Source organism: Ambystoma mexicanum, chromosome 10 (assembly GCF_040938575.1).
Source record: "Ambystoma mexicanum isolate Mex_15411 chromosome 10, UKY_AmexF1_1, whole genome shotgun sequence".
Classification (NCBI taxonomy): domain Eukaryota; kingdom Metazoa; phylum Chordata; class Amphibia; order Caudata; family Ambystomatidae; genus Ambystoma; species Ambystoma mexicanum.
Window position 1 is genome coordinate 1542292006 of NC_090932.1, and position 13602 is coordinate 1542305607.

General features: G+C 45.9%; 1 protein-coding gene across 2 annotated transcripts in view; it reads left to right on the plus strand.

Annotated features, from left to right (window-relative positions):
• The window catches only part of RNF10 (ring finger protein 10), a 776216-nt gene that overhangs the window by 155871 nt on the left and 606743 nt on the right, over window positions 1-13602 (plus strand). For both annotated transcript variants that reach the window (XM_069619770.1, XM_069619769.1), the window contains exons 2-3: window positions 6682-6875; window positions 7372-7571. In XM_069619770.1, coding sequence (XP_069475871.1) covers window positions 6682-6875; window positions 7372-7571 — 394 coding nt within the window. The remainder of the gene's footprint in view (window positions 1-6681; window positions 6876-7371; window positions 7572-13602) is intronic.

Here is a 13602-nt window from a genome sequence, read left to right on the forward strand (position 1 = left end):
ACGTTTCCAGGATTGATCAGTCATGTCGATCTCTAGGTCCTCCGCCCAAGAGAGTTTAAGCTTATCAAATGGAGGTGTAGTTCTGAACTGTAGTAAAACATACAATGTGGAAACCTTCCCGGTGAAGGCCTTGGCATTCATGAGTTCAGCTAAAATAGAATCAGGTTTATGATGGTAAAACCTACATAGCTCCTCTTGAACCGGCAAAGGCCTGAGTATTGAAGCCAAATGGATGACCTCTGCCGTAAGTCTTCCGGCAGTTCCGTCCATTCCAGGAAGCTGCTTTGATGGAAGACATCCTGAAGGGTTTTGAATCCTGAATCTGCCGAGAGGCGTAATACAGAAGGGGAGTACAGGGGGCTCCCGGGAGGAAATTCCAGAGGCAAACAGCTGTGAAAGGGACGAGAAACATTGGACGGCGTCCATATTTTAGACCAAGCAAGGAAGGTGGTTCCCACCGGATCCAAAGGATTACATTTAAGATTTGGTGGAGAAAGAACCAGGGAGCGAATATCCTGTCCCCGACCGCACACCGCTCGAGTCGAACATGTGGAGGAGGATTTGTAATGGTAAAAAAGTGTGACACGAACTGCGCCTGGGCGACCAGCCAAAATTTCTCAAAGTTGGGAGCTCCAAAGCCGCCACTATCCATAGGAGCAGCCAATGTGTCAAGTTTGAGGCCAACTGCGCCGGAATGCCATAGGAACATGTTGATAGTGCGATTTTAGGGACTGGAAAAATTCTCTACCGGGCCACAGAGGAAGGTTAAGGAAGCGGTAAAGGAGTTGAGGAAGCACAATCATTTTTAGAATACCGCCCTTGCCAGCCAGGGAGATTGGGAGTTTGGTCCAGCCCAAACATTTCTTGGTAAGCGTAATCAAGTATTTCTGAAAGTTGGCCTCAAGCACTAGTTTGGATTGGCGGGCGACCACTGACCCGAGATAGATGAATTCAAATTGTGACCAGACGAACCCCATAAGATCGAGTGGAGGAAGGGTGGTGTCAGTAAGGGGGAAAAGAGTCGACTTAGAACAGTTAATCTTGAGTCCCGATATCCGTCCAAAGTGGATGACGTCCTCTAAGATCAGGGCATGGTTGTGCTCTGGTGAACGAATGAAGCGTAAGGAGTCGTCTGCATATAAGGAGATAATGTTCGGCGTGCCCAACAATCTCAGACCCCGGTGTGAATGGGTCTGTCATATCCTGTCTGCTAAAGGCTCTAAAGCTATGGCGAAAATAAAGTGGGGGGGGGGGGAAATGGCAGCCCTGGCTATTGCAAAGGGGCGTGAGCACCTGTCCTCAGTACGGACCCTGGCTACCGGATCTGAATATAATTTGACCCATGACAGAAAGCGGGTGCCAAAATTTCATTTTGCAAGCACCCACCAGAGGTAGTTCCACGAGACCGAGTCAAAAGCCTTCTGCATGTCGCGGGCAGCCGCCACAGCCTGAGTGTTGGGGTCAATTCGACTAATAATATTAAACATACGACGCAGGTTGAGAGGTGGATCTCCCAGGGATAAATCCTGACTGGTCCGGGTGGATGTTTGACATAAAAGGAGTTAGTCACAGGGTCAAAATCTTAATGTCGCAGTTAATGAGGGAAAAAGGGCAATATGATCGAATTGAGTGGGAGGTTTACCCGGTTTAAGTAGAACAGTTATAACGGCCTCGCGAAGGAAGGGGGGGGTGGTAATAAACCAACCTCACAGGATTCCTCCCATAGTGCCTGAAGCTGGGGGACCAGCCGAGGATTTATATTGCTTACAAAATTCAATTGGGAGGACGTCTGAACCAGGGGCTTTACCTGAAGCTAGGGAATCGATGGTTTTGGATATTTCTTCGGCTGTAATTGGTACATCGAGTTGGTTGCTAGTTTCTTCAGAGAGAGTGGATAGGGGGAGGCTATCCAAGTAAGCGTCCACCTCAGAAATAGGGGCGACATCAACATTGGAAAATAAGGATTTGTAGAAAGCCAGGAACTCTGCATTAATGTCCTGTGGAAGAAGGGCCAAGGAACTGTCAGATTTCTCTATGGCCGGGATTTTAGGAGAACCCGTTTCCTGGAAGATTAGCCTGGACAAAACACGGCCAGGACGTTCACCCTCCCTATAGTTCCTAGCAAGGCCGGGAACGTTGATACATTTTCTTTCCTGCTCTGCATGCATGCAGAATGTTTCTAAATTCTATACCGATATTGGAAAGGATATCGGGACTGTAACTGAGCATATTGGGCTTCAAGGGAGGCAAGTGATTTTTCGCTCTGTCTCTCCAGATCACTTTGAGGATCCTGGATTCTTTGCAGATGGCTATGCCCCTGATGTAGGCTTTGAATGATTCCCAAAGGGTAGCATGTGTACGGACCAAAACGGCGTTTAGTGCAAAATAATCATCTATAGCAGATTCCAGGTCTGTATTGAAGGCTAAATCCGACGAAGATTGTGGCTTCATTCTCCACAAGCTGGTTTTTATCATGGTCTGAGCCCCAATTGAGGGAAATGGTCACCGGGGAGTGATCAGAGTGCGTCCTGGGGAGGTTGACATGTGTGATGTTCCTAATAAGTATGTCTGATGTAAGCCACCTATCTATCCTGGAGTGTGAATTATGCACTGAAGAGTAGAATGAGTACATTTGGCAATCGTGGCATATTAGTCTCCATGCATCCGAGACTGCCAATTCAGATGGAGCATCCAGAATTAATTTAGCTGCCCTGGAAAGTTGACGGGGCCTGACCCCGACCTATCCCAGTCTGTCAAGGATCGTATTGAGATCCCCTCCCCAGAGGATCGGTACAAGAGGGAATCCGGCGAGCAGGGAAGCCAGGTGCGTATAGAACTCAGGGTCATCAATGTTGGGCCTGTAAACGTTGAGTAGCACAACCTCTTTATTGAGTAGCTTGCCATAGAGCAAGACGTAACGCCCCAATGGGTCTATGTGGGAAACACTGTGTTGAAACTTAATACTCCTATGAATCAGGATCATGACACCCCTGTTTTGAGTGGAGTAATCAGTGTAGTATCTTTGGGGGCTCCATGCCTTAGTAAATTTTACGCAGCCTTCAGATCGAGCGTGTGTCATGGAAAAAAAAGTATTTTAACCCCATGGCGCTCAACATATAACTGTACATTATGCATCTTCCTGTAATTCCCAAGTCCCCTTACATTCCAACTCATACAGACTAGGTTGTGGTCAGCCATCAGGGTAAACAAGGATCATAGAGATTACTAGATGTTGGGTTAGAAATCGGGCTTCCAAGCCCCAAAAACAGTAGGCATGAACGTTAATGGAGTGCGTACACCATAATGAATGGAGTGCGTACACCATAATGTAAGAATATACTCTTCCACTTTGCATGTCAAGCATTTTTTGTCTCAACTCCCACCCACAGCCCTCTCCCAATCAAGAGTGAAAACCCAACTCCCATCAAACAAACGGCATCAACGCAAGGGGGTTTGCGCACTGGTTGGGCAGCGATGTTTCCGAGCAGGGAAACGAGGTAAGGAATCCACTTGGCACTTAGTGCTAGTAGTATGCAAAACAGGTAGTCAAAGTGCAAAAATGAGGTCGAACTATGATAGGATAAAGGTACACATTCGAAATCATGGTTAGTACGAGGAACTCTCACCACCCGAGTTTGCAGGGTCAAGAGAACACTTGGGCCCAGCATACCTTCCTTGGCAATATACTCCACGTGAACATGGTAGTGTGAACAAGTGCGGTCAGCCAGGGAGATGTAGAATTAATGTCAGTGATGGATCAGACCGGTGGAGAGGTAAGCTAGTGGAAACAAACTGTAATAGGATCAGGATAACCGATCAGCACAGGGCTGGACAAAGTCAATCTATAATTCGGTTGTCAGTCTTTTCCATGTGGGCTTTAATTGAAGAAATGGTTCCATTCATATTGTCCAGTTTGGAGTGTAGGGTGGGGAACCCGTCACCCATGAATTCTATAATTTTCTGGGATTCCATGGTCTCGGGGAGAGCCGATTTAGTCGGTTCTGGTTCTGGGATGGCGCCGGCAGGTTTAGTTGAAGCCTTGGTGAACATGTTGATGGAGCTTTGTTTTTTGCGAGCACCTTTTTGTCATGATTCCAGCGGGGTCCTCCGTCGATAACTGGTCACCCTGAGAAGGACATGGATGGCTCTACAGACCAGGCTCCACGTCTGAGCCGGGGGGCAGTATCTGTTTGAGTGGCTTGGAGTTGGTATCAAGTAATCAATGGATTCAGGATAACTTATTGAGTACCAGTCTGCTGGTGGTCTGCAGCTGTGGGCTATGTGCTGCCGTATGGTTTAACTCTGGCCTCAGACCAGAGATTTGGATTCGAATAGTTCCCCTGGCGGTCCCGTATAGCAGCTCAGGAAACGGGCGCTTGAAGAAGATGTAGAACGCTCCACAGGGCCATCAGACGGAATTAAGGGTGAAAGCCTGACGGATTAGTACTCCTAGGGCGAAACTGGTGAGGCAGATCGTTTCAAATTCGATTATGTAAATGCTGAGATACAAGTAGATGGGGGGGGGGGGGGCGTTTGTAAACCAATGCCAAGTCTGTTAGGATATATATCAAACGTGGTATGGGGATATGACGGTGTGACAGTCCTCTGCACAGTGACTGCAGTAGGTGCACCTGTGGATAAGCAAGATTAGTCCCAACAGAATTAAGCCATGTGAAAGGAGCCCCCGTTGGGTTGTCTGGTGGCTCAAGGGGCTGGGTAATCCGGTCATCTTTTCCCAGTAGATCCAGCAGGGATTGTCAATGGAAACCAGCGTTGGCTGATGGGTTCAGTTAAAGGCGGTAACCCAGAGCGCAGGAATATTCGTCCCAGCAGGCCTCTAGTGTGCTCGTATGGACTGTCCTACGTGGCATGGAGAGTGCAGTGATCTCTCCAACCCTCGAGTGACGGTGAAGTCTTAGCAGGGGGAGACACGCACAAAGCGCGGGGGTGGGGAGTTGGGGGAAAGTGGGTGGAAACAGCCTCCACAGAACGTTGCTGCAGCCAGCCGCGGCCTGTGAACTTAGTGTGCAGGCTTAGGTTGAGGGCCGCCCCTGGTGCCGGCACCGCTACCTTGATTTGTTTGGCAGTCTTCCTCATCTTTAGAGGTAGGAGTGCCCATGTATGGTCATGCCCCCTACATCTATAAACCGTTCCAAATGATAAAGTTGCCCGGGAAAAGGTCGCCACGGGGTGACATTTCCCCATATTTGCACTCATGGTATCAAGCACTTTCTCCAAATATTCTAGGACTGGAGTTAGAATAGAACATTTTACCTGTCCTATAATGTGGGTGAAGGCTTTTAGGGGTGCTGGTGGAAAAAGTCTCTTACCTGACGACTTTTACCCAGGTGACATGATCAAATGGAACCCTATAAACTCCAATAAACGCACACGGTAACTTGTTAATCATTTTGTTCATACGTCCTTCACTATTAGACATGGGGGATGGGGGACTACATGGATACGTTTCACTGATTTTATTGCAGAAATAAGTGACGTACAATTACAAAGTAATATTGCATGAAAAAAATATTGATTCCTTTTACAGTGCACATTGTAAATACATTTTTTTCAGGGGGTGGGTAGGCGGGTACCCCCACGCACCCTTACATCTACTCCCAAACTCTCCTGGTCTCCCTCCCCTTTATCCTAATTTTAACCTAAATCTGTTTTTGCACCTAAAACCCACTCTGATAATTACATTTTCTTAACTTTATTTCAATATTTTTTCTGCTTTTAGGTATTTTTTTACTTATTTCTTGCAATATTTCATCTTTTTGAATTATTTCCTGCAATATGATCACTGGATACCCATGCATACAGATGTTAAGACCAAGTGGCCGCAACTGTTTTAATGCCAAATATATATATTTTTATGGTACCAGTTTTTGGAGTCGAAAATGGGAGCCAGAGGTCCTACATTTGGTATACTGATACCTGCAGCCCTTAAATGAATCTGCTGATCACATCAATTAGTTTTGCATATTTCCATGTTATAAATTCAATTCAAATGGCCAAGTACACTTTGTAGAGAATTCACCATCTGTTTCTACTGTTCTAGGTGCTATTTGGCAAAGTCGAACCCATTGTACAGCTTAAATCTGCGTTCGAAAATCCAAACCTGGAAAAATACCATCTCTGCAGAACTAATCTTTACTCATTCGTCTGAGTAGATTATCTGTTTTTTCTTGGAATCCTGCGACATGCAGATTTGCTGTTCTCACTTTGAATTCTGGAACTTGCATTAGTGAGTTTAAAGAGACCAGCAGGACTGTATGGCCTACTCATTCATGGAATGGAGAAACTTGAGCTCTGCCTGTCACGTACCTGTTAGTGTGTTCTGTCTGCTAAAGAAAAATATTCTCCTATTCTGCACAAATCTGTATTCTTTTCTACATAAACTTACATAGAGCCTCCATAATGTCATGTGCATTCTACAGGAGTCTAATACAGAAGTCCGAATGACCTTTCTTAAATATTTCCAGGGTTTAAAAGCGCATGAATGCATTGGGCGAGTTTAAACTCTAAAACTAAGCACCCAAAATGTAGGTTGTCTATGTAGTCAAGGTGTAGGTTTGAATGCGTCTTGCATGCATATGTTAACTTGAATTGAGCGAATCATATGAACTGCATTTTCTAGTGTACGTTTGAGGACTTAATACTATTTCTATTTATTATCAGATGGAAAAAATGGAAATGGGGCAAAACAACGTTACAACCGAAGACGGGAAAACACTTATCCCAAAAATGAAACTATTCCCAGCCAGTCACGTCGCACCAGCACACAGAAAAGCAAAACTTTTAACAAGGTCCCCCCTCAGCGTGGCAATGAAGGAGGGTTTAAGTTCTTCGGTAACTATGGAAGACGTGAAGAGGTAAATGTTCACAAGTTAAAGAAAACCCTAATCTATTTGAGAGGAATTGTTGGTGAAGAGTGACCAGAATACATTCAGGTTTTTGTGCACCCATATTCCTTAAAGTTTAGTGCTGATCAGAAATATGGTGTGATAGGCTTGCCTTCTTAATGCCTCTTAAGCAAATGTTTTGACACTTGTGGTCATTCTTTTCGATTCTAAATACATACAAATGTGTTCCGTTCATTGAATTTTGATAAGGGCACAGAAGGGTACCCTACTTTTCTGGGTTGCTGAAAGAGTGTTCCTCAAACAGTTGTGCTATAGGTCACCGGTTCTGATTGCAGTTATCTTTTCAAGGATGTCATGCTTTTACACACTAAACCTGTACAAATATTTCTGAATAGTGGCCACACCATAGCTTTAAATAGGCTTGGAAATTGAGTTTATGGATTTCTTCAGAGATTTCAGTTCATGCTTAAACTGAATGATCAGCTGTTTTTCATTTGTATTGCAGGTAGCAGAGACTCAAAGGGCAGAGTTTAGTCCTGCCCAGTTCTCTGGTCCCAAAAAAATTAGCTTGAACCACTTGCTTAATTTCACATTTGAACCTCGCGGTCCGATGGGTCTCCACCATGATGGAGGACATGGAAACTGGGGGAGAAGAAACAAGTGGGGACACAAACCATTCAACAAGGAACTGTTTCTGCAGGCCAAGTGAGTTATTGCATAATCAGATGTTTTTAATGTACTATCTTGGTTTACTTGACATGTCTCCTGTGAAAATAGATTTCTGATGCTTGTGAATCTGCTTAGTCACATGCTATGCATGTAGTCTGACATCTAGTGGTAATCGCGGAGTATTGCATCTTGTCTTTCGAGGATGAAAAGGGGATGTCGCCATGGGCGTGCTTTTAACACTATCCCTAACGTGACGTGTAGTGTACCCAAGATCCTCACGTGTCGAGGTCCCTCAGATTGTTTTTTTTCTGCCCAGCTAGCTGGTCGCCTTACGCAGACCTTGAAATATTGCTAAGATATCTTTGTCCACGACCTCCGGTTGTTTTTATAATTCGTCCCCTTCATCGACGACTACTTCACAGCCAACACCGAAGACCGCGGGAAGACATCTCCAGACTTCTGTGGCTGGTGATCCGGTCGACAGCGTCAACAGCTTGGCCTCGGCCCTCAGGCCAGGCCTACACTGTAGGAAGAGTGGTGTCTGGGGCTCTTTCTTTTCAAGAATGCATTTCCTGCTCTCCTCTCTTTGCCATTCTGGTTTTGCTGTCGCTATAAACCTGAGCTATGGACCGGACACCTTTTTTTAAAATTTTGCCCTTCTTGTAAAGGCAAGTACCCCTGGAAAGACACACCGGAGGTGTAATAAGTGTCTACCTCGATCACCACAAGGAGTCCTGTTGGTCTTGCAAGCTTTTACGTCTTAAGACGATAAAAGAACGGCGAGTTAAACGGTGGGCAGCCTACGCCATGATGCAGGCAGAGGGTGGCTTCCCCTCTGCCACAGGCGCCGAGAGTGACAAGGAAATGAGCGACAGCAGTGGCTCGGAGACGGAGGCTATTGTCCTATCTTCGGAGCAGCCATGCTCCAAGTCGTTTGGCCCCAGCAGGCAGGCCAACAGTTCTGCTATGGGGAGTGTAAACTCTGGCAACAGGGACACATGCACTAAATACAGAGGAAAGCACACAACCCCACCCCCCACCCCCAGGCCGCCTCGACGACGGATATCGCGCTCATACCCAAGTGTTTCAGAGCGCAGCAAGGCAAGGGATGGAGAACAAAAACAATCTTACTAGGCCCAGTGACATTGAGAACGCGCAAGTGCATGGAAGAGGGAGGGGAGGTGCAGAGAGGAAGACCTCTATCCTACTATGTCTAAATTCCAAAGGACCTCCAGTCATTCTCCTCACAAGGAGGTGTTTGATCTAATGGAACCAGAGGAGACCCCTCAGGGCCCTGATGATCAGGGTGAGGATCTCTTTGGAGAACTTATACACCACTCCCCAGATTGGGGTGAGGTTCAACCTGTGGGTGCAGCACCATGTATGTCACCGACCAGTACCCCTGACTTAGACACATTGTGCATGGATCCTACCACACCTCCTATAAGACAGTTATCTCCCATAGATGACCGGATGGCATTCAATGCTATCTTGAAAAAAAGCGGCAGAACACTTCCAGATTGCCACGCAAGAGGCGGTGCAAGCCACCGACTTTGTGGAGGACATTTTGAAGGAGAAACCACCTACAAGCCAGGCGATAAGCCTTTTGATGGAGTTTAGAAGAGGTATCGCCCCTTCTTTGCTCCATCACAAACCAGGGCAGTTCACCCACAGGTTGAAGCTTTGTCCACCCCTCGCCTACTGACCTACTCTACATCCGGGGACATGCCACTCCAGATTTCCTAGTGGTAACAACAACTAGGAAAAGAGCTGGGGTACCCTTGTCCACGGCAAAGGCACCACCGGACAAAGACTGTAAAATTGTATGCCCTGGGTTAGCGCATCACAACAGCAACAGCCTATTCCACCAGGATAGCCAGCAATACCACATTGTTGGCTAGTTGTTGACGCCCAGAGCCTACACGATCACACCTGCTGATCGTTGTGTTGGAGGTGAGGCAGGTGTATCCAAATATCCTTAAGAACACCCTGGATGCTGCAGGGACAGCTGGAAAAACACTAGCCCAAGGCACCTTGTTGAAAAGGCACGCATGGTTAAAGAATTCGAGGGTTCAAACCGGAAACAAGCGTCCTTCATTAATAAACCAGTAGAAGAATCTAACCTGTATCGAAAGGCAGTGGAGGAGGCTTTAGAAACTGCAAAAAAGGAACATGAGACACTGAAGTAACTAAATCAGATAACTCAGACCTTACCAGCAGCGGGGGGGTAATTGTCCGTGAAAGGAGCAGCGAGAAGCTTTCCCACGTGTCCCCACCACCCCACAATCAGTACGGAATGGGAAATAAATTGTCCTCAAGACAGGGGGCAGCTGCCTCTAACCAATATCAACCAAGAGGACAACACTGTGGAAGGGGTAGAAGTACCATCCCTAGAGGCCGACCACCTCGATACGGCCACCAATGTCCAGGCGAATGACGCCAGAACATCTGAAGATCCTTCTACAAGAGGTCAAGATCCTGCAAGAAAAGGGCGTGATCGAAGTCGTCCCCGTTCTACAGGTAAACAAGGGTATTTATTCAGTGTACTTCCTTGTACCCAAAAAGGATCTCGCCATGCGCCCTGTGCTAGACTTGCGCCAAGCTAACACATTTGTCAAACCTCAAAGGTTTTGTATGACAACACTGCAAGAGGTAATCCCTCTACTAAAACAGGGGGCTTACATGCCAACATTGGACATGAAAGATGCATACTTTCAATGCTACCAGCGCACAGAAAATATCGAAGGTTCATGATAGAGGACCAACACTGTCAGTTCAAGGTCCTTCCCTTTGGCATTGCCTCAGTCCCAATGGTATTTTCAAAGGTACTGGCGGTAGTAGCGGCTCACCTGAGCAGGGAGTCCATTCCAGTCTATCCTTACCTCGACGACTAGCTAATAACGGGGGATTTGCATGGACCATGCCCATCTAACACCCAAAAGACAGTAGATTTACTCTTCAGTCTGGGATTCTCAAACGAGGAGAAATCCAGCCTAGACGCCAGCCAAATCAATTTCTGGGAGCTCTAATTCAGACAGAAGACTGCCTCGTCTTCCCGTCCGAGAGGGTTCGAAACATGCTGTTCCAGATCCCTCACTATGTAGCCGGTTGCGAGGTGACTGTACGCAAGGCCAAGTGACTGTTAGGGATGATGGCTTCCTGCATTTTACTTATTCACACACGCAGGTTTGCGCATGCACCCCATCCAAGAGTGGCTCTCAAGCCGATGGTGTCAGGCCAGCGGACAATGGGATGCTCTAGTGGATGTCTCGGCAGCCCTCGTTCCGTTTCTGCATTGGTGGTCGAGGGAAAACCTCTTGAAGGGGAAGACCTTCACCACCCCTGCAGTAGAAGCCACTCACTACAGACGCATCTCTGATGGGGCGGGGGGGGCTATCCTCCTTCATCGTATGGCTCACTGCGTTTTGGTCCCCAGCAGTGGCGTCCAACCACATACACCTTTTGGAATTGTTGGCAGTGTTCAAAGCCCTAAAAGCTTTTCAGACACAACTTCAGGGTAAGACAGCCCCACGGCCGTGTATTACCTGAACAAACAGGGGGCACACACACTCCAGGGCTATCCAAACTGTCTGAGAACATTTGTAAGTGGGCTCTCAAACACGGGATGTTCCTGTCTCAACGCGTTCCAGGGGGAACTCCATCTTCTGGCAGACATGTGCAGCAGACACTTCCTTCTATCCACAGAGTACTAATGGCAGCTACACGAAGACCTCGTCCCAACGTCTTCGCAGAATGGGGCTTTCCAGACGTTGATTTGTTTGCAACTCTGGAGAACATACAATGCCAAGTTTATGCCTCCTGGCACCCCCAGAACTGCTCCAAGGGGAACGGTCTCTGGATAACATGGTCAGGGAGATTTGTCTACATTTTTTTTTTTTTTTTTTTTTTTTTTGTAAATTATAGTTTATTACAAACTTTTGTTACAAAACATTCACTTTGAATATGACCTTTGGTGCAACTAATCCCATTTTCACTTTCCCATCTCTATTTGTTTGTATTCTGGAGGACATGCCGGTCTTCACTGTCGTCGACATCACTGTCTTTTCATCGACAATGTATCACTGAATCCATAAAGTTTACGACTGCACATGTCAAGTGGACTGAGCTTCCACTTAAAACATGAAACCACCACTCATCCATATTCATGTCCAAGGGTGCGAACTTCGCTAGATGGAGTGATCGTAGATCTTTAAGCGTTACACATTCTGTTATTAAATGTCGAGAGGATTCTACTGCAGTTCCACAATATCTACAGATGTTGTCCATAGCAGACTGGTCATGTCTCATGAATAGCATTTCCTTTACGTTGATGACATTTAATCGCAAACGGAGAAATTTATCTCGATGGTAACGTGATGGAAATTGCACCAAATAGTTTGGCATTACGTTCCGTTGGTTCTTGATAGGTCCAAGTTTTAGTGCAGATGCTAGCTTATCTAGTTTTTCTAAGTTTAACATCCAAGCCCATTCATGTATCTTGCGTTTTGCAATTTGTGGTTGCGCAAAGAGCAACTCCATCTTAATGTCTGCAGCTAGCATGATCTCCCGTAGGCCTCGGACCCATTTTGAGGTTACGTCTGTATTTGGATGTCCAATTGATGTGTCAAATATTTCATATGATGGTTCAGGATTTGGGATCTGCATTTTTCGTAAGAGCGCCAGAGATTTCCAAAGGACACTCGAGTATAATTCATTTAAAGCCAACTCGTGTCTGATGGCGATAATTGGAGCATATTTTGGTAGCTGTAGCACTGTCTTCCAAAACAAACTTTCTAGTTTGGGCCAAATTTGATGATCCAAGTTCCACCCAGCTTCTGACCCGAAGGTGATGGCGGGGATTACTTTTTGGTGGTAGAATATTCTAACGGGTGTTAGCGAAAATTTTCCGTAAAGATTATGAATTCGGCGCCCTTGAAGTGCCAACGTTTTCATGCGTTGTATGATATCCTGGACCCAGCTCCATTCTCGGATCGATTTATTTATCGTTATCCCAAGATATCGGATATCATTGATTTCAGCAATTGGATTATCGTCGATCTTCCACACGAATTTTTTATTTTTGGTGCCTTTTACCGATCCAATTTGCATTATTTTGGTTTTATTTACATTTATTTTTAAGTCATTTATTGTCAGGTAATGATGTAGTTTAGTTAAAAAGCGTTGAAGTCCTATCTGGGTTGTGTCGACTAAAACAATATCGTCGGCATACGTTAAGCAATTAATGTGCTGTCCGTTTACTTTAGGTGGAAAACACTTTACATTTTTCAGTGCCAACGGCATGTCTGCAATGTAGAGTTTGAATAAACACGCAGCGATTGGGCATCCTTGTTTTACCCCCCTATGGGTCATCACTGAATCCGACAGGTTTCCTTTTTCATTTAATCGGATCTGTATAGATGTCGTCGTGTGTAGAGCTTTGATGGGTTCTACTAAGTTCTCTGGGCAGCCCCACGTAGTTAATTTCTGCCATAATTTTGTACGGTTTATTGTATCGAATGCTTGATGCATATCGATAAAGGCCAAGAATAACTTTGAACGTTTTTCAAGGGAGTTCAATTTTAATATTGTTACCAAGGTCAAGTTGATTTCTGTGCCGACTCCTTTGGTAAAGCCAGTTTGACGGCAGTCATTGATGTTCGTCGACTTGGCCCAAGCAGAGAGTTTCTTTTGTAGGAAGCCAGCAAATACCTTTCCGATTATATCGAGTAAAGCGATTGGGCGGTAATTTGCCGGATCCGTCCGATTTCCCTTCTTGAAGATGGGTACTATAATCGCTGTTGTCCACGAGGGCGGGATTTTTCTGAGCTCTGCAATCTTTATGAACAGCATATAGATGAAAGCCGCCCATTCTTGTTTGTTTGCTTTTAACATCATATTTGTAATACCATCTGGACCCGCTGCACGGGAATTGTTGAGTTTTAGTATGGCAGCAGTGATGTCTTCGATGTTCTCAACGCAATCCCAATTAGCTTTGGATTCTATTTGTGCTGGGGTCATGTGGGTAATTTCGGTCGCAAACACTTTGCTAAAGTGGTTCTTCCAGTCA